The sequence below is a fragment of the Sorex araneus genome, chromosome 5 (genome assembly GCF_027595985.1).
Source record: "Sorex araneus isolate mSorAra2 chromosome 5, mSorAra2.pri, whole genome shotgun sequence".
In the NCBI taxonomy this organism is placed as follows: domain Eukaryota; kingdom Metazoa; phylum Chordata; class Mammalia; order Eulipotyphla; family Soricidae; genus Sorex; species Sorex araneus.
Window position 1 is genome coordinate 26793445 of NC_073306.1, and position 27769 is coordinate 26821213.

General features: G+C 42.8%; 1 protein-coding gene across 1 annotated transcript in view; it reads left to right on the plus strand.

Moving 5' to 3' along the window:
- Positions 1 to 4568: 4568 nt before the first annotated feature.
- Positions 4569 to 27769, plus strand: part of LOC101539945 (putative selection and upkeep of intraepithelial T-cells protein 1 homolog) — a 64914-nt gene continuing 41713 nt past the window's right edge. The window contains exon 1 of the mRNA XM_055138393.1: positions 4569 to 4647. Coding sequence (XP_054994368.1) covers positions 4569 to 4647 — 79 coding nt within the window. The remainder of the gene's footprint in view (positions 4648 to 27769) is intronic.

A 27769-nucleotide genomic window follows, 5' to 3' on the forward strand; every position in this document is an offset into this window, starting at 1 on the left:
AGGGACGCTGGCTCTGTGCTTCTTCTTTAATGATTAAACAGCCCAAGTGCCAGGAGCTCCTGAGGAGACTTAAGCCTCGTAGCATGGAGATTCAGGCTCCATTCTCCACAGACACTCCCTGTCACACTGCAAGCACACACACTACACTGTGTGCACACATTCACACACATACATGGTCATACACAGTGCGCACAGATATATCCACACACATGTATACCCATACATGGGCAAATATAGTATACACAGACACATGCAGATATGTACACACACTGCACACATTTGGGCATACACAGTACACACAAAGATAGACTTACACATGTGTATATTCAAACTCTCATAGCTATGGGAAACAGTATACACAGAGATACCCACACAAGCATGAACGCACATATGGGCATATACAGCACATATACAGACACACCAACATGTGCATATGCATACATATGGGCATATATAGTGCACACACAGACACACCCACACTTGTGTACACACTTGTGTACATTCTCACATATTAATATACACAGTGCACTTGCAGATCCACCCACACATGTGTACACAGACATACACATATGGGCATACACAGTGCATATACAGACATATCCACATGTGTGTCCACTAACAACTCACACCTAAGCAAACAGTGCACATGTAGCTATGACATGATCATGCCTACATGCCCCATGTTATGTATCCAGTACTTGTGTAGTATGTGTGCTTGTTCACATAAATGTATTCATGCTTGGATAAATAAGCACACAAATACACATGCGTTCACATACACATGCATACACATGCACATATGTCCACTCCCAAACACTCCAACCATTAGAGGAGCAGGGGAGAAGGAAGAAAGGGAGGAGGAGGGGTGAGGAAAAGGAGAGGGGAGGAGGAGGAAGAAGTGGAGGAGGAAATCCCGAATCTCACATCATCATTGTGGTGCTCAAGCATCTGCTTGTTGGAGTGAAACAGGCCTGGGCAGAAATGGTCACTGAGGGAGTAAAGGAGCAGCGTGGCCTAGAGTCCTAGGTTCTTAATGGCCAGTGTCAGCACAGTGGAGGGAGGCGGGGAAGAGTGGGAAGGGGCAGCTGGCTGGTCCCCTGGCAGAGCACCGTGTTCTGCTGCAGCCTGCCTGGGGCCGGCGCTCCTGCACAGTGCGGATAGGCCTAGGAAGACACGAGGGATCCCAGCTGCTCGGTGACATTCCTCTGTCCCCAGAATTCTGTCTTCCTTCCTGGTTGCAGGGGTATGTGGTCCTGGCAGGACACAGGCTGGGTGTGCAGAGAGGACATGTGTCTGGACTCTGACAGCCTCCTCTGGTTCAGGCTCCCTAAATCAGTCTCTGTGCAGGTTGTCACCTCACCTCCCATGTGGCCTTGTCCCAGTGCCTGGTGCACTTACTCCTAGGCTCCCTGAAAGGGCCCTTCTTGGCCCTCAGGTTCTGGTCACATGCCCTGGCCCCTGTGTGTACCTCATAGCTGTGTCCCTCCCTGAACCCCAGTCCTGTGCTAACCCCAGCTAACCCTACTGCACCAGAGTTGGGCTCACAGCAGCCCTCTCCCCACTCAGAGGCAACTGGGGCAACTCAGGCAACCAAGCAGAAAACTGTGGGCAGAGCCTCCCAGGTCAATACTGTGAGGCCCCACTTAAGGCCTCAGACATTGCTGACATTCCCCGGATTCCCACACAGGGCCTGACTGCATCATCTAGTACTACAACTTTTCGATTCATACTCCAGCTCACAGTGAATTAGAAACTACACCTGATGTGGAGGAGAGGCTGTGAGGGGGTGTGTCTGTGTAGCGCCAGCCCAGAAAATGGACGAGAATTTGGTGCCCAGGGTGTCATTAAAACTGGTGAAGAGCACATGCTGTTGGCCTGTCCACAGTCCACAAAGGCCACTGGAGAGGTGGTTGGATATACAGGGAAGGGGCACGTCTGAGTTTGATCTTAAAGCCACCTTAGAGGGGTGAGGGGCAGGGAGACTGCATAGCCACAGTGGCATGTGGCTGGCATGCACCCACACCCCAAATGTCACCACGCATGGCTGTGAGGGCCCCGAAGCATTGCCAGCCATGACCCCGGAGACCTTCAGCACCACAAGGGGAGACCTGGATACTCCCTGCACTGCAGAGCCTAAGCAACACCACATGTGGCAGTGGTTGCTTTGAACAACTGGCCCTAGAATCACTGGCGGGGGCCCCAGATAAACTGAACACTGCTTGGGACTCCCCCTACACCTGAATCCCACCCCACTTCCTGCAGACAGGGAAGATGTCAGAAAAAAGCAGAGATATAACAGCCTTGTGACTTGCTCATAATATGAAAGTTTCTACCAGGGCTTGATGATACAAGCCCACTTACATGTGGAATGAGGGTCAGATCTGACAGGGAATAATGAGAGTTCCAGGGGAATCTCTGAAGGTATCATGAAGGGGGTCCAAAGGATTTGTGGGACCATCTCTCTGGGTAAGTCCTGTTGCTTTTCACAACAAAGAAGGTGAAGGGGCTGGGGCCTGCTTCTCTTTGGTGTCAGGAGAATTGGTGTTTTCTATCAGAGGAATTTGGGTTCATGAGGACAGACTTTGTCTCACGTGTGACTTGTGGAGGTGGGAGACTATGAGGGCATGAGTGAGTGTTGGGACACAGTGGTAGAGAGACCAGCTTTTATGGGGTTGACTGTGTGCAGGGGTTGGAGAAAGAAAGTGTGTGCATGAACGTGTGAATGAGTATGAGAGTGAGTGTGTGAATCTGTGAGCATGTGTGTGAGAGTGTGAGTATGTAAGTGAGAGTGCATGTTTGTGAGTGTAAGTGTGTAAGTCTCTGTGTGAGAATGTGTGTGCGTGTGAACCTGTGAGCATGTGTGAGAGTGTGAATATGTGAGTGAGAGTGTGAGTCTGTGAGCATGTATGTTACTGTGTGTGAGTGTGTAAGTTTCTGTGTGAGAATGTGTGTGTGTGAGTCTGTGAGCAGGTCTGTGGGTGTGTGAGAGTCTTTGTGAGAGTGTAAAAGTATGTGAGTCTGTGATTATGTGTATAACAATGTGTGTGAGTGTGAGTCTGTGAGCATGTGAGAGTTTGAGAATGTGTGAGTGTGTGAGAATGTGTGAGTGTGTAAATCTGTGAGCCTATGTATGAGTGTGTGTTAGACATGCCTGAATTAGAGGATATGGGTATCTTTGATCCTGTGTAAGTTACTACCTAACTAGTGGGTCATGGGACCTTGGCTGACAGATCCTAGAGGGGAACCACCAGCTCAGAGGCTATAGAAGAAGGACCAGGGATGTTGCTCTCCAGCTGAGAGGATCCTGAGTGTCCCCTCAGAAGACCCTAGAATCCTCTCTGGCCCGTGGGGTCACTCAGCAGCAGCTTCATTTTTTGGGAACTTTCCCGCCTATGTTTTGTCCCACATCCAGGCCCAGGGATCAAGCAGAGGAGAGGGAAATAAGATGGGAGCGCCTGTATTCCTGAGGCAGCCGTGTCTCCCCTGCACCCTCGATGTAGATAGAAGGTTCTGGCTCTGGCAGCAGTGTCGCTGAGAGACATATGGTCTGAGACTGTTGGCAGAGTCAGAAGGACCAGGGAATGTTCTGGGCTTAGCAGTGCCCAGAAAGTCCATGGACTTGCCCCACATAAGCCAGGTTACAGGAAAAGGTACACCAATGGAGCACGTGAGCAAATGTGACTCCAGCCAGTCACTGAGAAACTGACTATTAGGAGGATCCTACACCCACTTTTGCCTTCCATGCACCTCACAACAAAGGAAGACCGAGCTTCTCCCTCTGGACACTGGAAGGCTGTGGTCTCCCTTAGGCTTTAGGCTGTATCCTCATGGAAGATTCTGGAAGCTAGAGATATGCTCAGAATCCCGAGCTAATATCCCAGCCTACTGGACTTGTCTTCTGACCACCCCAAATATCAGTCCCTTCAGAGGCTCCTTCGTTGTACTTTCTATTCCAGATGCTGTTGTTTTCAGCCTGCTACTCCTGAACCCCCATCCACATGATGTGAATGACTGACTGTCCAGTATCCAGTGACCTGCTTGTCCCTGGCCACCTTCTGTCCTGGCTGTGGAGGTCCTTGTGCTTCTGTGGCCCTGAATTGGGTCAAAATATTTCTGCACGCATCTTTGCTGCTTTCCAGGGAGTGAGCTGTTCCCAGAAGGATAAGCTCTCCCCCCTCATTCCCAGGTCTCTGTCTTGTGCCCCACAGCCATCCTGAGAAACCTTCTTGTCCCTTGATCCCAAGACATGTCTACATGCCCAGCGTGCCCCACATTCACCTCCCTGAGTGTGCCTGTTAACTTGGGGGATGCCTCTCTTTCATATTGGAACCCTCGGGGTGAGAACCTGGGGGGAACTTTCACTGCAGGGCCTCTCCAATCACTCCGTTAAAGTGGGTGCTACCCAAGAGATGCTGTGTTGGGCAGAGGGGTGAGAGGGCTGAGACACATGGGTTCCCCAGGCACAGTGACAAAGGATGTGCTGCTGACTGTGGTCAGGACAGCAAGCAGGGTCCTGGAACAGCTGGGGTAGGTTGGGCTGGGGTCAGGGTCTCCAGACTGAATGGGCAATGGGGTATGAAAAGCAGCAGCAAGACAGGCCTGAAAAATGGGGATTTGGTGAGAATGAGGAAGCTGGCACTGTTGTAGGTAACAGAGTGTAGGTGACACAGTTATCTGGCAACTTAAAAAACAGCCATGCAAAACAGCTGTGGTTGAAGTGGATGCTTTGAAGGCTACTGCCTGGAGCTTCCTCTCCCCTTGGGTCTCTGCCTTGCTCCCCACTGGGGCATGTTGGGGGTCAACACTTTGGTGGTCTGTCTACTCAGGAAGGGGCTGTTATGTAGGAGGTTAAGGTAGAGAGAATTGAGCACAGAGACCCAGATATGGGGGGGGGGGGACAGAAGCAGAAGTGAGAGACTGAATTACAGAAGACACTGCAGTCAGCCCCCCAACCCCCTCCTACCTGGGCCCCTCCTCTGGCTGTGACTCCTGAGTGATCTGGGCCTCCACCAGCTCTTCCTGGTCCTTCCCAGGGCGGTGGGGCTGGGGAGGGCCTGAAACTGCAACCTAACTCCAGTCCCCTGGGCTGGGCTGTGAGGACCTAGCTTTGCTGAGAATGTGGTCCTGGGGAGGGAGGACCCCTCTAGCCTCAGGGTTCTCCAGGACCCCCTGCCTCAGATGCGGAAGACCATTGCTCAGACTCCCACAGCTGTAGCAGCCCTTGGCCTCCCAGGACAGGGCAAACAGGGGCGGGATTGGCATGTGAGAAGGAGCACTGTTTGGAGCTCAGAAAGGATTTGGTGCTGGGCCGGGCTCAGAGCTGCTGGGAAATGCTCTGTAGGGTGGATAAACACATGACCTCTTGCTGCATATGCTCTGATTCCTTTAGGGGTCTCCACTCATCATAGGGCCCGTGTAGCAAGGCCATTCCCATTGCTCCATCTCCTCTTTCCTCTTCTACATGTTGGAGAGAAGTGTCTTTCAGGTGTTGGGGGGGAGGGGGATGAGATCAGAACATGACCACAGGCATGTTCTATCAGGAGGTGAAACATTCTCCAGAGGTCCTGGTAGGATCCCAGGATGGACGGAATCACCCTGGACATGGAGTGGTAACACAAGACTGGACTCCTGCTCAGTCGTCCCATGCTGGGATAGTTCAGTGGGACAATTTAAGATTAAGTGTGGCTGTAATGGGCTATCGTGTTTAAAGTCGTTTAAGCAGGAGAAAAAGAATTCTCTGTTAAAGTCCAGAGCTGGAAAGAACAGAACGGCTGTGGTGCTTCACAACGGTTTGAGACCTCAAGTCCTTTTACCTTGCTGCGTTTGTGTCATCTGCCTCACTGCTGAAAACTACTACTCTGCCCATCACTTCTATTTCCTGTTGCTCAGAATTTAGTTTTGTACAAGACTAAATCTAGCTACAAGAAGGAAAAGAGAAACTTTGTTATTATTTCGGCTAGTATGTCTTCATGAAAAGAATCTGTTTGTTTTTTGCCCATTAACAGAAAAGCAAATGGGTTTTTAAAGCAAGTGGGTTGATTAGTATAACCTTTAGGCTTGAGGTACACGCTGTTCAGTTCAGGTTGCAAAACACCCTTTTTAAAAAGGTGAACCCGGAAAATCACTCAGGGGCACTTGCCTGAGCCTCCAGTTAAGGATGTTCCCAAGGAGATGCAGGTCGTTGCTTTTGCTGGAGTGTGGTCTGCACTTTTGATTATTCTGCTCTCTGTATGCATAGTAGAGGTCTGCTATAACAGGGCTTGATATAAAACTATGTACTGTGGGCAGGAGTAGGACGCGGGGAGGGCACCTACCTCGCATGCAGCCGACCTGGGTTCCATCCCTGGCATTCCATAGGGTCCTCCAAGCCTGCCAGGAGTGATCCCTGACTGCAGAGCCAGGATTCAGCCCTGAGCACCGTGGGCATGGCCCCCAGGCCCCAACCCTGTCCAATATCCTGTTCATAGATTACCTTTTTGGTAGGAGTGATGCGTGTCTCGCGTGCCCCCGTGATCTGGTCAGCAGCTTGTCTGCAGTCTGGCAGGCATCTGTGGTTGAGTTCCGGGTCGGGGGAACCTGTATAGCCAGCCCGAGGGACGTGCTGGCCACTGGGTTTGGGGCCTCTGAGAAGCCTCAAGTCAGGTGACGCGGCGTCTGCACTTCCCACGCTGTCACTGGGCTCCCAGATTTCTTGCTGATTGCTACTGCCAGGAAGGTGGGTCATTAAATTAGCTTCTTGGTACAAAGTTTTGCCTATTTGGGCCACATTTGGCAGTGCTCAGGGGCTCCTCCTGGCCGGTGCTTGGGGATCGGTCCCGGCAGTGCTCTGGAGCCCTGAGATTCTGGGGATCGGACCCGGGCCTCTGCGTGCGGAGCCTGTCCTCCGCCCCTGGGCATCTCACACTGTGCTTGCGGGGCGGCCCTGGAATGGCAGCGGGCGGCGGTAAGGCACTGGCTTTCGCGTGTGGCCGTGGCTGTCCCAAACCACAGAAGCCCCTTTCGTGAGCACTGCGGTGCTTGCTCTCGAGCACAGAGCAGGGTTCACCCCTGAGCACTGAGGGTGGGTCTCCCCGAGGGACAGAGCTCGGTCTCGGAGGTGATGCTGCTCACCGTGCTGCCCTGGGTTTGGTTCCTGTCGCTTCGCCAAAGAAACAGAGAGCAGAGCCGGTTAGGGGGAGCGTGTCTCTGAGAGGGGCCAGCTCCAGCAGCGCTGCTGGACTGTGCGGGCCCAGGGTCTTACTGGGGAATGCAGGGCTGGTGCTGCAGTGCCTGGACTCATCCTTCAGCCCCAAACAGGGTTTTAACTATTGTTATTGTTATTATTGATGATAATCATAGAGGGAAATAAATATGCATGCCTCTTGGAGAGACTGGCAAGCTACCGAGAGTATCCTGCTCACATGGCAGAGCCTGGCAAACTACCCCTGGTGTATTCAATATGCCCAAAACAGCAACAATGACGGGTCTCATTCCCCGACCCTGAAGGAAGCCTCCAATCACTGGGAAAGACAGGTAAGGAGAGGCTGCTAAAATCTCAGGGCTGGGACGAATGGAGACATTACTGGCACCCACTTGAGTAAATTGATGAACAACGGGATGACAGTAATACAGGGAACAGAAAAGAATATTAGTAACCCTCTCTTCCTTCCTCCACTTTAGTTTTCAGATTGTGCAGTTTAAGATACGGCCACAAGGGAGAAGAATAAGACAACTTCTAGCACCTCCATTCTACAGTCCGTCTGGGCGAGAAAAGCCTAGACACTCACCCCATAGCACATATTTGCAAATATGTTCCCATCCATGAGACTGCACATATTATTGTTATTTCACTTGATATACAGAAATTTTGTTTTATGCAGTGTAGATTGCTAATTTTTTGTGGGTTTTAAATTTTTTTTTCATATCAAATTCAAGAAAGTACTAAGAAAACATCTTACATTAAGACAGATAAAGATTTCCTCCTATGTTTTCTTCCAAAAATACATGGCTTCAGATACTCTTTTAAATATTCAATTTGGGGGGTTGATTTATGTGCCTGGTGTAAGATAAGTTTCCAGTTTTACTCTTTTGCATGTAGATATCCATTTTCTCCACACTGTTGAAGATACAATCTTTCCCTCTTATAGATTCTTGATGACTTTTGCAAAAATTTAATTTGAGTAAACATATACAGATTTATTTACAATCTCTCTAATCTTTCCTAATGGCTTATGTGCCTGCTTTTCTATTTTTTAAATGCCAATAACATATTGTTGTGATTGCTTTGTGCTATAGTTTAAAATCAAGGCACATAATGTCTTTAGCTTTGTTATTTCTCAAAATTCCTTCAATCTTTGAATTTTTTTGTAACCCATATATTTGTGATTTAAGATTGCTCTTTCTTTGTTTGAAATGTGCCATTGGAACTTTTGATGTAATTACATAAAATCTAAAACGTAGGCATTTTCAGTATTAATTCCTACTCATGACCATAAGATACTTTTCACTTACTTAAATCCACTTCAATTTGCTTCACCAATGTTTTGTTTGCTTATTTGAGAACAATTGTTTTGTTATATTTTTTCTCAGAGTTTTTCCATTTATCTATCTTTCTTCTTCCTTCCTTCCTTCCTTCCTTCCTTCCTTCCTTCCTTCCTTCCTTCCTTCCTTCCTCCTTCCTTCCTCCTCCCTCCCTCCCTCCCTCCCTCCCTCCCTCTCTTCTTTCCTTCCTTCCTTCCTTCCTTCCTTCCTTCCTTCCTTCCTTCCTTCCTTCCTTCCTTCCTTCCTTCCTCCCTCTCTATCTCTCTTTCTCTCTTTTTCCTTCCATTTTTCCTCCCTCCCTTCCTTCCTTCCTTCCTTCCTTCCTTCCTTCCTTCCTTCCTTCCTTCCTTCCTTCCTTCCTTCCTTCCTTCCTTCCTTCCTTCCTTCCTTCCTCCCTCCCTCCCTCCCTCCCTCTTTCTTTCTTTCTTTCTTTCTTTCTTTCTTTCTTTCTTTCTTTCTTTCTTTCTTTCTTTCTTTCTTTCTTTCTTTCTTTCTTTCTTTCTTTCTTTCTTTCTTTCTTTCTTTCTTTCTTTCTTTCTTTTCATCCAGCGATGCATGGAGGTTTCTCCTGGCTTTGCACTCAGGAATCACTTTATATGGATGATGGGAATGGAATCTGGGTTGGGTGCATGCAAGGCAAATGCCTTACCCGCTATGCTATTGCTCCAGCCCCTCCATTTCTTGTAGATGACCCAAGTTATTGGTATAATAATTATTTATAGTAATCTCTTCTGATTGCTGGTGTTTATGAGCATCAACTATGATGCTACATCTTGGAATTTTGAATCAGAATGTTCTTTCTTTTTGTCAATTTGCCTAGCTAAAGGTTTGTCAAATCTTTTATATTAAAAAGAGGAACTCTGTAGCTAGAGAGATAGTTCAACAGTCTGAATACATACTCTTCATGGGGCAGGGCAGAGTTTTGAGTTCTGTCTGTACATGATTTACCCAAGCACTTCCTAGAGTAACCCTTGAGCACAGGGCTGATAATACCCCTGAGAGTCACTAGGTATGGCCCCAAAACCAAAAGCTGCATCAAAAAAATTATGACTCATTGACCTTTTATGTTCTTTTTATTCTGTTTCACTTACCTTTGCATGTTTTTGCTCTGTTATTGTTAATTATTTCCTTTGCCTCACACTGGGACTATTTTTTTTCTATTTCCTTGAACAGAAAAGGTAGGTTTATTTGACATCTTAATTTTTTTCCTTAATTTAAGTTTATCTCTATGAATTGATTACTCTGTGCAAGATTGAGAAGTGACCACAAGGTGGGGCAACAGAGTACATTTGAGCATTTCCCAACACAGTTCACTTTTAGAGAATATTCAGCACTGTCACATTGGAAACTAATATTTGGGTAACAAAACTGCTCTGGTTTCAAATAGATTTGTTTGCGACCCAGAAGAGGGATATGTCTTTAACTAAAGGAATTTGGGCTTGGTGGAAAATGTAGAGGTTTGCTCCTTAGAACCCCACCCAAAATCACTGGGAGAAGGACGAAAGGGCTCCCATATGCAAAGGAAGGCTTTGGGGTCCAGGAGAATAGGTATGAGGAATATCTCTTCCTCCAAAGGCAGATAAATAAATGAAGTGCAAATATAAAAAATCAAATATCAAAAAATCTTTTTTTAAACCAGAACATAATAGGTAAATATATGTTAGTGATTTCTAATGGCTTATGCTATGATGTCATAACAAATGAAGACATTATTATAGATTTAACCATTTATTTCTATTTTTAGGCCACGTTCAACAAGTGCATTTCATGAAATAAAGACTTTGTCTAAAGTATTATTTGTTTAGTTAAGAGAACTAATTGTTATTCTGAGACTCAGAAACTAAGAGCTGCTGTAATTGAATTGATCCTTTCAAGATTATATTTAATTATGAAAGTATAAAGATTAGCACTTAGCCTTAGGAAAAGCAAATTGAAAAGGGATGTATGTCTGATGCTATAATGCCAAGCTCATAGTTTTGTTGTGGAGTTCCTTGGTAAATGAACCACTTTTTTTTATGGTATTACATTCTTCATGTCAGAATAACTTTAGAACCAGATAGAATAACTTTCAAACTTGCTCTTTAGTAGGATCTAGGAAGATTACTTATATAGTGTTAAGAGTAGATGTGAATAAATCCAGTGATAGCCTGGCTCGGTAATGGAAAACATTTCTTTAAAAGATAAAGTCACTTTGGCAGGTAGGAGAAGATCTGGGGAAGGGAGTGTTACCATGTGTAAATTTTTCCCTCTATGCACATATAGAGCCCAGTTGAGGGAATAAAGCAAGGCTTACAGAAAAACAGGGTTTAGTGATCATGTTTTATCCTCTGGGATTTCAAGCAAGGAGAGAAGGATATCTCTGCAAAGCAGCAGGTGGGTGAGGAAGAGAGTGATCTGCTGACAGTGGGGATCAAGTGTTTACTTGGGATCTGTCCTGACTTAGTATGAAGCAGGACAAAGGCATCCTTTAGTAACTGGTTTCCTTGCTTGCTGGTTTACTGATAGGTCACCCCTGGAATTTCTTCTCCACTCTTGAACCAGAGAGAACTTTCTAAATGGAAATCTGGGTCATGTTACTCTCAAATTCCACACTCTACTTAAAACTTTCCCCCGGTTTCTCCATGATATTAAAGCGAATCTACTACTCCTTAATGCAGTGTGCTAGTCCCTACTCCCCTGCAGGGTCTGCCCTTGTGTTTTATTTTACCTCAAAGTTCCTTTCTGCTGCTTGTTACACTTCACTCATTGGGTCTTGAATTTCCTGGCAATGCCTGTACTGCCCGGCTGCAGGGCCTTTGCAGGTGCTGCCTTTGGCAGTGAACTTTCTGGCACCCACCCACTTGTTCTCTGCTCTCATAGTTTCATGCTTTTCTCATGAGCTCCACAGAGCAGGGATCAGTTTGATTTTGCACATTGAATTACTACCAGCATAATGACTACTTAATGACTGAAAGATGAACTCAATTTTCTTAAGTGTAAGAGCATCATGCCAGATTTTGCTCCTAGGAAAGTATGCAATGTTGTCCTTCCATGAATTTTCTTTGATTTTTTTAATAGGATGGATATGAATCATGACTGAGAAGGTTTTTCACTGGCAAATAGCCAATGCGTAGGTGGGAGAGTTGGGAATGTTATTGTACTGTGATGAAACTGAAAGAGAGAGAAGTTTTAATAGTCTATCTTGGACATTACAAGTGAACTATTTTCTTCCATGTCAGTCTTCCCTGGTTCCAGTAATTTAACTGTAATGAATGAGTGACTAATAGATAAACATATCCAATTCCAGTGCACTTAGGAGCTGGGACTATTCCCCAATAGAATTCTCCTCTCACGCCTCTTATATCTCATGTAACTTTAAGCCTCATGTAATCTCTGTAAATCTTTTTCAAAACCAATTGTGATCCAAAGCTGATAACCTAGGAGTCAGAAAAATCTACTCACCAGCCCCATAACTTCAAGCCAGTATCCTAAACTCTTTAAGTTTGTTTATAAAATGGTGCTAATAATAGTTTCTAGCTCATTGGATTGCAGTAAGTTTATAAAGAAATAATATTTCTTTAATGCTGAATGCCACTCTTGTTTTACTGCTTTAACATAGTAGAGACTTATTTCTTACTCCTGCTACAGCACAAATGTGGTGATTAATGATGGTGAGGGGGCATGTAAACCTCTGTATTTATTTGGAAGGCAATTGAACAAATTTATGAAAAAGCCTTAAGTTTCTAGTACAGCAACTTGATATTGCTAGGAATTATTCCTAGAGAAATAAGCAGATGTAAGACTTGATATACATGAAAATCCCATTGCTTATAGAGTTTAACAATATTGGTGGGGAGGGCAAAGAGGACAGTATTGATAGTAAAGGATGTATTTACAACTGATGACTTTTACCCCTGCATGAAATGATCATACTGTTTTTTTTAAAGCCACCTTATTTTTACTGTTTTATAGTATGAATACTATAATATGTTTTATAGTATGAATACAATAATACTCAGAAACCATATTAAACATCATCAGAAAACAAAAAGAGCATGCAAACAGCAAACTATAGAATCCAACAGCCCATTATCTCTGATGGGAAGCCAAGTTGCTTCCCCTCAGATGAAGGAAGAAGGTCTTTCAAAGTTACAGTTGCGGTGTTTGATTTGAAGAAGCACAAATGAGACACTTGAGTCTTGCCAAGAGTAATGCACTTTTATTAGCACCACACTCTAATCAATTGAGCTAACAGGCCAGTTAAGGAGTGCACGTTTAAAGATTCCTTTTTTCTATCATTTGTTTCAAACAAACCCTTTTTGTTATTAGAATAATTAATTGCTTTTTCTTATGGTCTTCAATAATAATATCACTGAACACTCTCTACTTCCTTAATAGTTCTCACATGCTTCATGGCATATAAAGATCATAAATGGAGCCTGTTTATTCCTAAGACTTTTACCCATCTATCTAGGAAACAGACAACTCATAGAGAAAATGTGTTCCCAACAGCATTCAGTCATGGAGTAAGTTTTGTAGTTGAGTGTTTCTATGGGGGCAGGCAATTTCTACTTATATTTGGGCAGATAAATCAACCCAGAACTGAAATTCATGATTAGATTGCCAATTTACTCAAATGCTTAATATAACTTTATCTTATGACAATTGTTTATAAAGATTTCATTTAACTCTATACATCTATAAAAATTTTGTATGATTTCTCAGCTTGTTTAGAATTTGGGCAATAAAATTATTTTATTATTTGGCTGCGTGTTTAAGAAGCATTCTTTGGGAGCAAAGATGTATTAGAGCTCTGTTAGATGGATAGTCAGAGGAGTTATGAAGTTTGGTTCTCTGGAATAGTCTGATGAATGTGGAAGTAGAATATTCAGTAATCTGGTTTTCTTTTTTAACAATGAAGAGAGCCATATATTTCTCTCATGGGAATCACTCAGGTCACAAAGAATATGGCTCTCATTTGGTTTGGGCACATATCATGGAGAACATCTGTGGTGTTATGTAGTATATGTTTTCTAGTGATTATGGATACTTCAGCACAATTCTTAGAGTTAGTACTGGTAGCTCACTTGGCCTTAGATATTAGGTATATTCTCTAAAGTAACGATTATTTAAAATAAGTGTAATTTCTTTATAAAAGTCTTTCTTCTCTTGTTATGTTGCATCTCAGGTATTTGATTTTTTGAAGTGCAATTGTGAATGGGAGATATACATACATATGTAGATATATACATACATATATGTGTTTTTAAATTTCTCTTTCTTCCATTCTTTTTATTTCCATATAGAAATGGTGGATTTATGTGTGTTCATTTTGTACCTTGTTTATTTTATTGTACAAGTTTATCCTTTTTTCTATGTTTGTTTTTGGTCGAGTCTTTAGAATCTTCCAAGTATAATATCATGTCATCTTCAAATAATGATAATTTTGCTTCTTTTTTTCATATGAATGTCCTTAACATCTCTTTCTTTTAATTATTTTGGAATTCTTATTCTCAATGTAGTGAGGTTTTTTTTCTGTCATGCATAGATTTTGGATGCCGCTCTGTCTAACGTTCATCGAATTAAAGAAGGCCTTCGATTCTGTTGAGACTGAGGCAGTCATTGAAGCCCTGGCCAAACAGGGCGTTCAAACTCAGTATATTAAAATCCTACGCAAGCTGTATTGTGAATTCACCACCAGGATCTCGCCATTCTACAAGGAAGTGATCATTGATGTAAAGAGAGGGGTGCGGCCGGGTGATACCATATCACCGAAACTCTTCAGTGCCACCCTCGAGAACATCATGCAACGACTGGAATGGGAAGGAATGGGAGTGAAGATAGATGGTTGTCAATTACACGACCTCCGCTTCGCTGATGACATCGTTCTCATAACACCAAACATTAGCCAAGTGGCACAAATGCTGGCCGACTTCGACCAGGAGCGTGGAAAGGTTGGATTGCAACTGAATCTCAACAAGACAATGTTCATGAAAAACGAACTGGTCCCTGAAGCTCCATTTGCTCTCAATGGAAGGAACATCTCCGAACGCAGCAGCTATGTGTACCTGGGTCGAGAACTCAACATGAGGAACAACTTGGTGCCAGAACTGCACAGGAGGAAGGGAGCAGCGTGGAACGCCTTCAAGAGTGTCGAAGAAGTGGTTAAGAGAACGAAGAACCTCTGACTCCAGGCACATCTTTTCAATTCCACTGTTCCTCCTGCACTAACATTAAAGGTGGGCGATGCAGTCTTTATTCAGGAGGATTGGATAAGATAGGACTATTGCAGTGGAGTTTTACAGTGGTAGAGAGGGAGAGAGGGAGATTAAGCTCAAATACAAACACAAGTACATCATAGTTAAGCAGAACTTGTAACTACTAAAGGACTATTTGCTGTCTTGCTAAGTAGTATATATATAGGACAGTATGTATATATATATATATATATATATATATATATGCACACAAGGATCAACCTTTAACAACATGTTAGTGATCTCATATAGAAGGACTTAATGGCCCCTGGGTGAAATACAACAATATTTACACTCTTTCCTCTAAGGAAACTTTTTTTGTAGCATTTTAAGCATTTTTCATGACAAACAATACAAAATATATTATTTTGGTTTTGCTTTGGGGCAGGGGTTGAGGTTCGGGATGGAAACATCTGAAATATGGTGGTGGGAAGGTGTAATGGTGGTGGGATTGGTATTTGAATATTAAGTATAATCAAATACTGTGAACTATTTTATAAAATAAAAAAATTTAAAAAGAAAACATACAAAACAAGTGGAATTACAACAGAACAAGTTTAACAATTTTCGTTGATACAGTGGTAAATTACATGTTTCATCTTTTGTGTCACTGTGTCTTGTAACCTTCTTCAGTCTGAAGTCTATGTGGTCTGATATTCTTGATTTTTTTTGAGGAAGCTGTTTGCTTGGATTGTTTTCCATCCTTTCACTTTGAGTCTGTGTTTGCTCTGCCTGTTCAGTGTGTTTCTTGCAGGCAGCAGAATGTTGGGTTAATTTTTCAAATCAATTCATCCACTCTGTTTTTTTTTTTTTTTTGCGGTTTGGGTCACACGTGGCAATGCACAGGGGTTACTCCTGAATCATGCACTCAGGAATTACACCTAGTGGTGCTCGGGGGACCATATGGGATGCTAGGAATCGAACCCGGGTCAGCCACGTGCAAGGCAAATGCCCTACCCACTGTGCTATTATTCCAGTCTCCACTCTCTGTCTTTTAATTGGTGCATTTAGCTCATTGACATTGAGAGAAAATATTGTTATGGAATTTTGTCCCATCTTTCTGCCAAAACTTGGTGTATTTGGGGGGCTTGTCTTATTCTAAAGTAGTCCATTTAGTTGCTCTTGTAGCCATGGATTTGAGGCTATGAAGTTCCTGAGTTGTTGTTTGTCTGTGAAGCTGTGCGTTGTTCCTTCTGATATGAATGAAAGTCTAGCTGGGTAAAGTATTCTAGGTGAGGAGTTTATTTCATTGTTTGTTCACTATATTCCACCACTGTCTTTGGGCCCTTAGGGTTTTATCGGATAGGTCTGCTGTGAATCTTAAGGATGTTCCTTTATAAGAAATTTCTTTGATCTGTTGTTTTCAGAATTTTGTCTCTGACTATGGTTTTTGTCATTCTGATCAGAATGTGTCTTGAAGTATTTTTATTTGGATTTCTTTTAGCTGGAACCCTTCTGCCTCCTGGATCTGATAACAAGAGGCCTTCAGCTCAGGGAATGGCTTAGCAATGATGTCTTTGACAGTTTCTTTTTCCTCAGGGTTTTCTTCCTGTGCCTCTGAGACTCCAATGATTCTTATGTTATTCCTCTTGGCTTCATCCTCATCTTCTCTTGACATCTGTTGGTTTATTTTGAAGTTCCTTTCCATTTTCTGCTGTTGTCTGTAGAGTTTCTGCACCTCATCCGGGTGCTCACTGGATTGTACCCTCAGCAGCTCTTACTCTGTTGCTGAGGGCTTCCACTGAGTTTTTCATTTCACCTACCAAGTTTTTTAGGTCTGTCATTTCTGCTTGCATTTTTGTTTGCAATTTCCTCATCTCTGCTTTCATATCCTCTTGTATTTTATCAGCAATTCATTCCATTGCTTCTTTGAGCTCCTTATACATTCTTAAAAGTTCTATTTTAAATTCTGTATCTGATAGGTTATAGAGTTCATTGTTACTGTTTAATTCATTTGGGCTAACAGCTTCAATCATTATGCTTGGTGAGTTTGTGTTGTTTTACCATAGTGTTTTGGAGTTTTATCTCCTGTTGTTGTATGTTATGTTCCCTGCAATTGGGCTATCTTTGTGAGTTGTCATGGCTGATTGATAGATATGTGTGAGACCTGGAATAACTAGTGCCTCAAATATGGGGTGCACAGAAAATAAGTGCATTAGTGTCCACACGGTTTTGTGGTTAGGGGTTTAGGAGGTGTTTCGAATAAGTAGATGTGGGAGTGATGATAGGGGTCTACACTCCTGGTCGAGGAAGTTGGTGTTATGGCACTGGAGGGAAGGCGACTGGGGGAAGGATGCAGGCCCTGGGATGCTGGGAGGAGTTCGGATCTGGGTGCCCAGCTGGGGCTCAGGCGCAGGGTATGGGTCACTGGCTAGGGAAGTTGATACACCTGGTCGAGGGAGTTGGCGACCAGGAGAAGGCACATTTTATTGCATCATATGACAAATGAATTTGGGTTGACATCCCAGCATTGAATTATTTGCTTAATTCAATAAAAATATTATACAGTACCTAAGTCTGTATTTAGAAATGTAAGAGAACTGACAAATTAATTTAATAATGCTGAAATTTCAAGAAGACTATTCATTGTTTATTTTATTGTATTTTTGTTTCTGTAGTTTAAAAAATACTATGATAAAATCTAGAAAGAAACCAAACCAATCAAAGAGCAGAATATAAAATACAAAGCTTTATAATTAATTGTTCAATATTTATTTAATCAGAAAATTTTATTAAATCCTTCAGCTTATTTTTAAAATGTGGAGAAATTATAAAATTCTGGCTACTTTTTATCATTTGTATGTATTAAAATATATTTTATCGGACCCTCTGCGCCTAAAGACTTTGATTCCAGAGACCCAACACATTCAGGAATCCAGCGCAGCTTCTTATAGCAATGCACTGGGACTGTGAACTGGGCTGCAACTCCGTGTTGCCCGGGGTTGGATCTTTTCTCCCCACCCTGTCTTCCTGCATGGAAAATGGTGGCAGCAGCAACATCCATAAGGCAGGAGCCATCTTCTAAGACTCCTAACCCAGAGGTATATGATTTTTACACTTGGGGCTTCTAGAGAATCATGGGAAGTGGGTGTAACTGGCATGCCCTTGGCCCGGATAAATTTGGAGCTGCTGAGAGTGAAACGGACCCTCTACGCCTAAAGACTTTGATTCCACAGACTTCTTACAGCAATGCACTGGGACTGTGAGCTGGGCTATGCAATTTCTGGCAGAATTTTCCCCGGACTTTATACAGAAATCCAAAACCGTGCAGACGCTGCCGCGTTTGCGAGACTTAACATGTATAATTGTCAGCAATGTGAAACGGTTCCTTTTTAACAGGTAAGATTGGGGGGGGGAACTCCAAATAATAACAGTGAGTTTTTGTTGAAATATTGAAGGTTATTAAAGTAGCAGCCATTTCTATGGACTGTGAACTAAGCAACAGCCCCACGCCGGCCGAGAAGAGGAAATATCCCTCTTTTCCGTTTGTTTCCCATTTTCAGGGAGAAATGCGGCGTGGCGTCTACCATACTATGAGGTGCAGAAAGGGGGATGGGGGGAAAAAAGGAAAAGGAAGAAGGAAAAAAAAGAGATGTACTTGGAGCAGTGGGACTACATATCTCTTCATTTTCAGCAATGGAAAACTAATTATCAAATGCTTCATTGGTAGTAGGGCTGTCTTTCTTGGGGGGAAACTCCAACAACAATAGTGAGTTTTGTGTTGAAATATGGAACGTAATCAAGGTAAAGAGAAAATGAAGTGAAATTCATCAGTTATACAGGTGGGGGTGGGGGGGGCGGGGGCGGGGGTATATTGGGGTTTTTGGTGGTGGAATATGGGCACTGGTGAAGGGATGAGTGTTTGAATATTGTATAACAGAGAGATAAACCTGAGAACTTTGTAACTTTCCACATGGTGATTCAATAAAAATTAAAAAAAAAAACATAAGATTGTTTGTACTCCTGTCAAAAAATATATATATTTTATCACTTTTAAACATGTATAATCTTCCAAGGGTAAAAATGCATGGATATTGATACACAAATGATTGGAATATAGTCTTTGGAGTGCTTTTTTTGGTTTGCTTTTACATATTTATACCACTGTATCACTGCCATCCCATTGTTCATCAATTTGCTCAAGTGGGCACCAATAATGTCTCCATTTGTCCCAGCCCTGAGATTTTAGCACCCTCTCCTTACTCGTCTTTCCCAATGATTGGAGGCTTTTTCAGAGTCAGGGGAATGAGACCTGTTATTGTTACTGTATTTGGCATATAGAATATGCCACGGGGAGCTTGCCAGGCTCTTCTGTGTGGTGGTATACTCTCGATAGCTTGCCAAGCTCTTCAAGAGGGATGGAGAATGTATATCAGAGAATACAAGCAAGTATATTAAAACCAACATACTTTGCTGCTTTAGACATATCAGTGGGCTTGACTATAAGAGGACTATTATTACTTTAGGCATATCAGTGGGCTAGATTATAAGAGGAAGTGCACGCACTTCCGAGGAGCTTTTTTTAATATATAGTCTCTGGATCTTGGCTGTTGATGGGATTACATGGTGCTGGGGGCAGTCCTAGGGTGTGACTGCTAAGTTACTGGAAAATGGGCGGTCTGGGTGGAAGAGGCCCTGTTCCAATTCGAGCAGACTTGGAGATCTCAGTCCTGGGTCTTGCATGCCTGGGTTCCTCTGCTGGTTCCTTCATGCGTGAAGCTTATCCGAGTGTGTGGAGAGTGGCCCTGAGCATAGCTGTGGCTGGGTTCCGGAGGTTTTTGGCTTCCGGGGCTCTGCTTGGGGTGGGGAGGGAAACTCAACCCCGCCTCCCTCCAAGGGGCCCTGGTGAAGAAAGACTGTGTGGGGATAGGAGATTCTGTGTCTATATTTATATTTGTATAGTATATATAGTTTATATTTATATAGTATATTTATATACTTATATAGTATATAGTGTATTTACATACTATATTTATATAGTAACTAAATTTTTTTTAATTGAATCACAGTGAGATGCAATATTACAAAGCTGTTAAGATTGAGTTTCTATCATAGGAAACCACAGTTTATTAACTACTCATCTGTTCTCAGGCACTTGGGGTGTTTCCAAAACTTTGGTTGTTTCCAAAAAGTAGGGATAGACCCTGAGCACAACAAAGTGTGATCCAAAAACAAAACCAAAAAAATTACATGATCTTCTCATTAGATATATATGGCAAAACCCAAGACCCTTACATTATTTAATTTTTTAAAAAAGCATAAAAACAGCACTGGAGAGATAGTACAGGGGTTAAAACATTTGATATTTGCCTTGAACATAGCTGACTGCAGTTTGATCCTGGCATCACATATGGTCCCCTTAGCAGCACCAGGATTGATCCATAAGCATGGAATCAGGAGTACTTCTGGTGTGACCCAATTCTCCCCACCACCAATAAAATTTAAAACATACTGAACAATAGAAGGAAATTACTTTAACATAATAAAATTGTATACAAAACTCCCACAGCTAACATACTCAATGGTGAAAAAAACGGAAAGCTCTTTCCCTAAGGAAATCAAATCATTTTTTTTTCTTTTTGAGTCACACCCAGTGATGCTCAGGGGTTACTCCTGGCTTTGCACTCAGGAATCACTCCTGGCAGTGCTCAAGGGACCATGTGGGATGCTGGAAATCGAACCCGGGCCGGCCGTGTGCAAGGCAAACGCCCTACCTGCTGTGCTGTTGCTCCGGCCCAAAGGAAATCAACTCTTGATGCTATTGTTTAACATAGTACTACAAGGGTTAGCAAGAAAAAAAAGAGATAAATAAAATTTCTGAGTGGGAAAGTGTATAATCACAAAATAAAAAGGGCGTTCGTTTTCCCCACGTGCATTAGGTGATTAGACCATTTTCCCACCCCAGATGAGGAAGGTGATAGATGAAAGAAGGAAAAAAACGAGAACTAGGTTGGTTGGTGATCAACTGACATTTATTCTTTCTCCGTTTCCTTTCAGTCTCACTGACTGCCCAAACCTTCCTCTTCTGTCCACTCCCACAGCTTAGTAATTTCTCCTTCCCAAGGGTTGGAGGTAGCAATTACACATAAGTGAGATAGCACAATCGAGATACGTAAAGGCCCTTCCTTTTGGAGAAGCTCTTCTAAGATAAGACAAAGATCTCCTGCACCTCAAGCGCTAAATACCATCTAGGGGTGTGTTTCTTCTTTCCTTGGTACAACAACCAAGGAAACAGTCATCTTAATTCTACTTGTTAAAATTTGTCATTTTGTATGGACATAGTAAGAGATACATTAAGCTTGTAGGGTGTCTCTCCTGGGGACAGCTTACTATAGATCCCAGAATACAGTACTCAGGCCAGATTAGTCTTTCCTAACTCGAGCAGGGTCCTAATCCAGCTGTTACTCATTGGATCATGACAGAATTTGTCCATGACCATGCTCTTAACTTATAGTCAAGTATTATGGCTTAACTTGGCCTGGCCCATTTTGATGTCAGGGTAGCTCACAGCTTGCCTTGGGTCCATCCAGTCACTTGTTGGGATCCTGCTTTTGGGGTGCTAGGAACTAAGGGCAATTGAGGCTTAAGTCAAGAAAACAGATGCCCAGGAGTAAATATTATTCAGAGTCAATTAACTCCCAAGTTACAAAAGCATAGCCTTAACTGTCTTCCTGTGTCTATACAAAAAAGAACATTGCTCTGAAGTAAACTATGCAAAGAACATAAGGGAAGAAGAAAAGCAACACTTGGACTCTACAAGTCACTTTACAAGTCACTGCTTAGGGGAAGTGAGTGATTAACAGACGGGGAAGCAGAACTCAAAGAAGTTAATGATGAATACAGAGGAAATGGAAGTGGGTTGGAAGCATTGTGATGGGTGTTAATCATTAAACCTAAGTAACTTGTTGTGCAGAAGAAAGGTCAGAGGAGAAATGGCAAACTAATGTGAAACCTGAAATGATTAGAACTATAATCCAACAGAAAAGTAAAATTATTTCTGCATAAAGATTACATGATCTTGTATGTATAAAGTATTTTATATAAATAAATAAAATTTCAGGATTTAAAATACACATATAAGCACAGGGATAGGCATGGGCTATATTCTAGTTCAATTCCCAGTACCACATTGTCCCAGAGTACCATTGGACACAACAAAATTAAGTAGAAATAGAAATATCAACTAATATAAGGGGCTAGAAGAAAGAATGATGGATTAATCAATGAGCAACTCCAAGTAACACAGGACCCTATGGTGTAGGTCTGGCTTGCTGTAAGCAACTATGTTGCCCCAGAAATTCTCAGAGAATCACCAGTGGTGATGAGGGGAACATTCAATGCCAGGAATCAAACTCAGGCCCTCAAGCATGGAGACACACTTTTGAGTTATCTCCCTGGTCCAAATCGACACATTTTTGTTTTGTTTGGGGCATAGCTGGCAGTGCTCAGGGCTGACTCCAGGTTCTGTACTTAGGGGTTACTCTTAGTGGATATTGGAGGACTATATGAGGTTCTTGAGATTGAACTGGGGTTGGCCACAAGTAAGGCAAGTGGGCAAGTCTTATTCCTGTGCTATCTATTCAACCCCTCTAAAACATATTTGAAGATTATATAAACCTCTTAGTTAAAGTATTTTGCTCTAAGTCATGTTGAATACCTGGTTCTGTAAATATAACAAATGTCAGTGTTTTCATTACATTTATCTGTATAGTCTTAGGGTCTGTATATTTGTGCAGATACAGGCATATCATACATATAGAGATATGTAGAATTATATAACTACAAATATACATGCATAGATTTATACATCCACATGTGTTATACATGTTGTCTCGTGTTTTTTCAAGTTACTATCCTCCAACCTGGAAATGGTACTGCTCCATTTCTTAACAAGTCTAATTGCTCATTTTGTTTCATGATTTTTCTCAGGCACCATCTCCACCTATAGCCTTCCTTGAAAGTCACATCTGAATTTACCGCTCTTTATTTGTGCTTATATAGCTTCTCTCCTTTCTCCTCTAAGTACAGGTGGGGTAATCAAATATTTCTATCATAGTTCTTTACTAAGCAAAAATTTACCAGGAATGACTATATCAGCTCGTGCTGCTTCTTTTCAGGATGAAGCATGTTCGTACTTGTGATGTCTATTCAGTGATGCCAGCTGCATTTCTGAAGTTGAACAAACTCCTGCATAGAGACTAAGACAGCCAGTCTCCTCGGAAAGGAACAGTCTGCAGAACCAGGTCCCAGAAAAGATGACAGGTGTGAGAAAGGGCATTGGAAAATATTTTATCTGGTTGCCCTTGATTCTGCCACTGTAAGAACTTCAGGTGGGACCAATTCTCTGGGGACAAACAAAACTGATCCAGGATCACCAAGCTCAAGTAAGTGGTAGAATGCTCCTCAGAGGTGTATCTCTTCTTCTGTAATATGTTTCACTTTTATGGCAAGTTGAATGTGATTTCTGTTAACAGTCATAGTCCTTTCTTTGCATCTTTCCTTTTGTGTAAACATTTAAATTGTTTAAAATTTTGTTATAATGTGTATAATATAAAATCTATCATTTTTACCACCCCTATGTGCATATTCAATAAGATTAGGTTATGTTGACATGTTCGTGCAACGATACATCTCTAGAACATAATTTTTTTGTTTATTGTTGTAGGTATGGTAGCATGGTTATAACAGTGTGAAAGTTTATGGTCATTGAGTAGGAAGCTCTGCACCCCACCACCAAAAGTTCCAAGACCTTCTACTACTGTGTCTATGTCACCTCTAGTCCTCTTCTTTATTTCATCCACCTCATTTCCCACTTGTTTTGGTTATCCAGGGCTAAAGATTTGTCTATATTCATTATTGTGTATGTTTTGTTTAAATATATAACACAGATAAGTGAGATCATCTGGGAGGTTGGTTGCCCAAAATGGCGAAAACATCTACTTCCTCCTCTATTTTCTTTTTTCTCTTTTTTGGGTGTCACACCTAGCTGTGCTTAGGACTTATTGCTTGTTCTACTCACAGGAATCACTCCTAGTGGTGCTCAGGGGACCATATCGGATGCTGGGGATTGAACCCTGGTCAGTCATATGCAAGACAAGTGCCTTAACCTCTGTACTATTGCTCTGGCCCCTTTCTCCACTATTTTCCAATATTTCCTTGTCAAATCAGGCAAGAAAAAAATTAAAGTGATACAAATGGGAAAAAATTAAATTGTCACTATTGGGAGATGACACGATTTTATACACACAACATCCTAAAAGTTTCTGCAAAAACTTGTAGAAATCATAAAACAATATAGGAAAGTAGTGGAATACAAAATCAATGAATACAAAAATCTTAAAATTTTATATGTAAATTACAAATAATTAGACACAGAATTTAAAACAGCAAGATCAAGATCAAGAGAGAGAGAGAGAAAGAGAGAGAGAAGAAAAGTATCTGCCAAGTCTGCCATTAAGGCAGGCTGGGGAGGAGGGAAACTGAGGACAATGGTGATGGGCAATGTATACTACTGAAGATATGAGTGTTGAAACATTATATGACTGAAACCCAATAATGAACATCTTTGCAGCTGTGTATCTCACTATGATTCAATTAAAAAGAAAAGAATTTAAAAGAAAACCTCATTTAAAATAGTATAAAATATGATCAGATACATAAGAATAAACTTTACAAAAGGATGTGAGTGACTTTTAAAACAAAAAATGTTTTACCTGTAGTCTAAAAATTATAGGACACCAGGAAATAAAAGTTTTTTACTTTCCAGACTAAAACTATACCCACTAAACACAATATTACATTGCTCAATTATGTTATAAACTTGAGGTGTACTGTGAGACATATGTACTCGATTGGCATTCCTTAGAGTGAAAATTAATTTGTAGGTTTTCTTTTACAGTACATTTTCTATAATAAACATACCTGTTATCTCTATGCCCAATATATATATATTGGTTTTCATTCCAGCTTCCTTCCTTCCACCCTTCCCTCCCTCCTTCCTTCCCTCCTTCCCTTCCCTTCCTCCCTTCCCTTCTCTTTTCCCTCCTTCCCTCTTTCATTCCCTCCCTCCTTCCTTCCCGCCTTCCCTCCTTCCCTTCCCTCCTTCCCTTCACTCCCTCCCTCCCTCCCTTCCTCCCTTCCTTCCTTCCTTCCTTCCTTCCTTCCTTCCTTCCTTCCTTCCTTCCTTCCTTCTTTCCTTCCCTCCCTCCTTCCTTCCCTCCTTCCCTTCCCTTCCTCCCTCCCCTTCTCTTTTCCCCTCCTTCCTTCCCTCCTTCCCTTCCTTTCCTCCCTTCCGTTCTCTTTTCCCTCCTTCCTTCCCTCTTTCATTCCCTCCCTCCTTCCTTCCCGCCTTCCCTCCTTCCCTTCCCTCTTTCCCTTCCCTTCCTCCCTCCCTCCCTTCCTTCATTCCTCCCTCCCTCCCTCCCTCCCTCCCTCCCTCCCTCCCTTCCTCCCTTCCCTCCCTCCTTCCTTCCCTCCTTCCCTTCCTTCCCTTCCTCCCTTCCCTTCCTCCCTTCCCTTCTCCTTTCCCTCCTTCCTTCCCTCTTTCATTCCCTCCCTCCTTACTTCCCTCCTTCCCTTCCCTCCTTCCCTTCCCCTCCTCCCTCCTTCCCTTCCTTCCTTCCTTCCTTCCTTCCTTCCTTCCTTCCTTCCTTCCTTCCTTCCTTCCTTCCTTCCTTCCTACCTTCCTTCCCTCCTTTCCTCCTTCTCTCCCTTCTTTCCTCCCTTCCTCCCTTCCATCCTTCCTTCCCTCCTTTCCTCCTTCCCTCCCTTCTTTCCTCCCTCCCTTCCTTCCATCCTTCCTTCCTTCCTTCCTTCCTTCCTTCCTTCCTTCCTTCCTTCCTTCCTTCCTTCCTTCCTTCCTTCCTTCCTTCCTCCTTCCTTCCTTCCTTCCTTCCTTCCGTCTTTCTCCTTTTCTCTCTCTCTTTCTCCCCCTTTATCTTTCTTTCTTTCCTTCCTTGCCTGTCCCTTCCTCTCTCCCTTCCTTCTTCCTTCCCTTCCTCCCTCCTTTCTCCTTTCATCCTTTCTTGTATAAAAATAAAAAGAAAAAGAAAAGGCGCGCAGGCGAGCGAGGCAGGCGAAGGAAGGAAGAAGGCCAAACTGGTTGCTCGATCGGTTTATTTCATGTCCATCTCCATTCTCCTCTGATTCTCCTCCTGCTTCTTTCTCCCCATCCTACTTCATTCTCTCTCTCTCTGCCTCTCTCCCGGCTCTCGGTCTCTCTCGATCTGTGGATCTGGCCCCTGTGGATCTGGCCCCCGTGGATCTGGCTCCCATGGATCTGGCCCCGGTGGATCTGGCTCTGGCCCCCAACCCACTCTTACAGCCTAGTTAAATCTCCACAGCATGAGGGGGTTGGGGCATACACCTAGGTGTGGTCAACAATAGGGTAAGGTTCTTTTCCCTCAGGGGATGCTTCTCCTAGGACTTAATTCTCTATCAGCAGGAGGATCCACCCAAGGGCAGAGTCCCATGAATGTGTTTCTCTTCTCCTCAGCCAGCAAACATATAAGAATTCATAATATTAATTATTTTGTATGGACACAATAAGAGATGCATTAAAGCTTATAGAATTGCTCTCCTGGGGCCATCTCAATCTCAGACTACAGTGCTCAGGCCAGATCAGTCTTTCCTATCCCTGGCAGGGTCCCAGTCTCATAATTACTATTGGATCATGACAGCATTTGTCTATGATCAAGCTCTTAACTTATAGTTAAGAATTAGGCACTTTGGCCAGGCCCATCTCGATGCCAGGGTAGCACATAACTCACCGCTTGCCCTGGATCCTTCCCGTCCCACGTCGGGGACCCTACTTTGGGGGTGCTAGGAACTGAGGGCAACTGAGGCTTAAGTGGAGAAAGCAGATGCCCAGGAGGGAATATCGAGGCCAATTAAGTCTTAAGTTATAAAAACATAATATTGTCTTCTTGTGTCTATACAAAAAAGACATAGCTTTAAAGTAAATTATTCAAAAGGCATAAAGAGGAGAGAAAGGCAATGTTATAATATTCAGTGTCCTAGGAAGTTCTGACCTTACCAATTAACAGAGTTTGATTAAGGGAAGAGCAGATAAACTGGTAGAATTGGTTACAGATAAACAAAGGAATGGGAGTGACTCGGGAGCACTTTGATGGGTGTGACTGATAAACCTAAGCTCCTAGTGGCAAGGGGGAAAGGACAAACCAATGATATCCAACACTTTCTTTTTCTTCCTTCCTTCCTTCCTTCCTTCCTTCCTTCCTTCCTTCCTTCCTTCCTTCCTTCCTTCCTTCCTTCCTTCCTTCCTTCCTTCCTTTCTTCTGTCTTTCTCCTTTTTCTCTCTCTTTCTCCCCCTTTATCTTTGTTTCTTTCCTTCCTTGCCTCTCCCTTCCTCTCTCCCTTCCTTCTTCCTTCCCTTCCTCCTTCTTTTCTTCCTTTCATCCTTTCTTCCTTCCTTTCTTTCTTCCTTTCTTTCTTTCTTTCTTTCTTTCTTTCTTTCTTTCTTCTTTCTTTCTTTCTTTCTTTCTTTCTTTCTTCTTTCTTTCTTTCTTTCTTTCTTTCTCTTTCTTCCTTCCCTTCCTTCCTTCCTTCCTTCCTTCCTTCCTTTTCTTCCTTTCCTTTTTTCCTTCCTTCCTTCCTTCCTTCCTTCCTACCTTCCTTCCTTCCTTTCTTTCTTTCTTTCTTTCTTTCTTCTTTCTTTCTTTCTTTCTTTCTTTCTTTCTTTCTTTCTTTCTTTCTTTCTTTCTTTCTTTCTTTCTTTCTTTCTTCTTTCTTTTCTTCCTTTCCTTTTTTTCCTTCCTTCCTTCCTTCTTTCTCCTTTTTCTCTCTCTCTTTCTCCCCCTTTATCTTTCTTTCTTTCCTTCCTTGCCTCTCCCTTCCTCTCTCCCTTCCTTCTTCCTTCCCTTCCTCCCTCCTTTCTTCCTTTCATCCTTCCTTTCTTTCTCTCTCTTTCTTTCTTTCTTTCTCTCTTTCTTTCTTTCTTTCTTTCTTTCTTTCTTTCTTTCTTTCTTTCTTTCTTTCTTTCTTTCTTTCTTTCT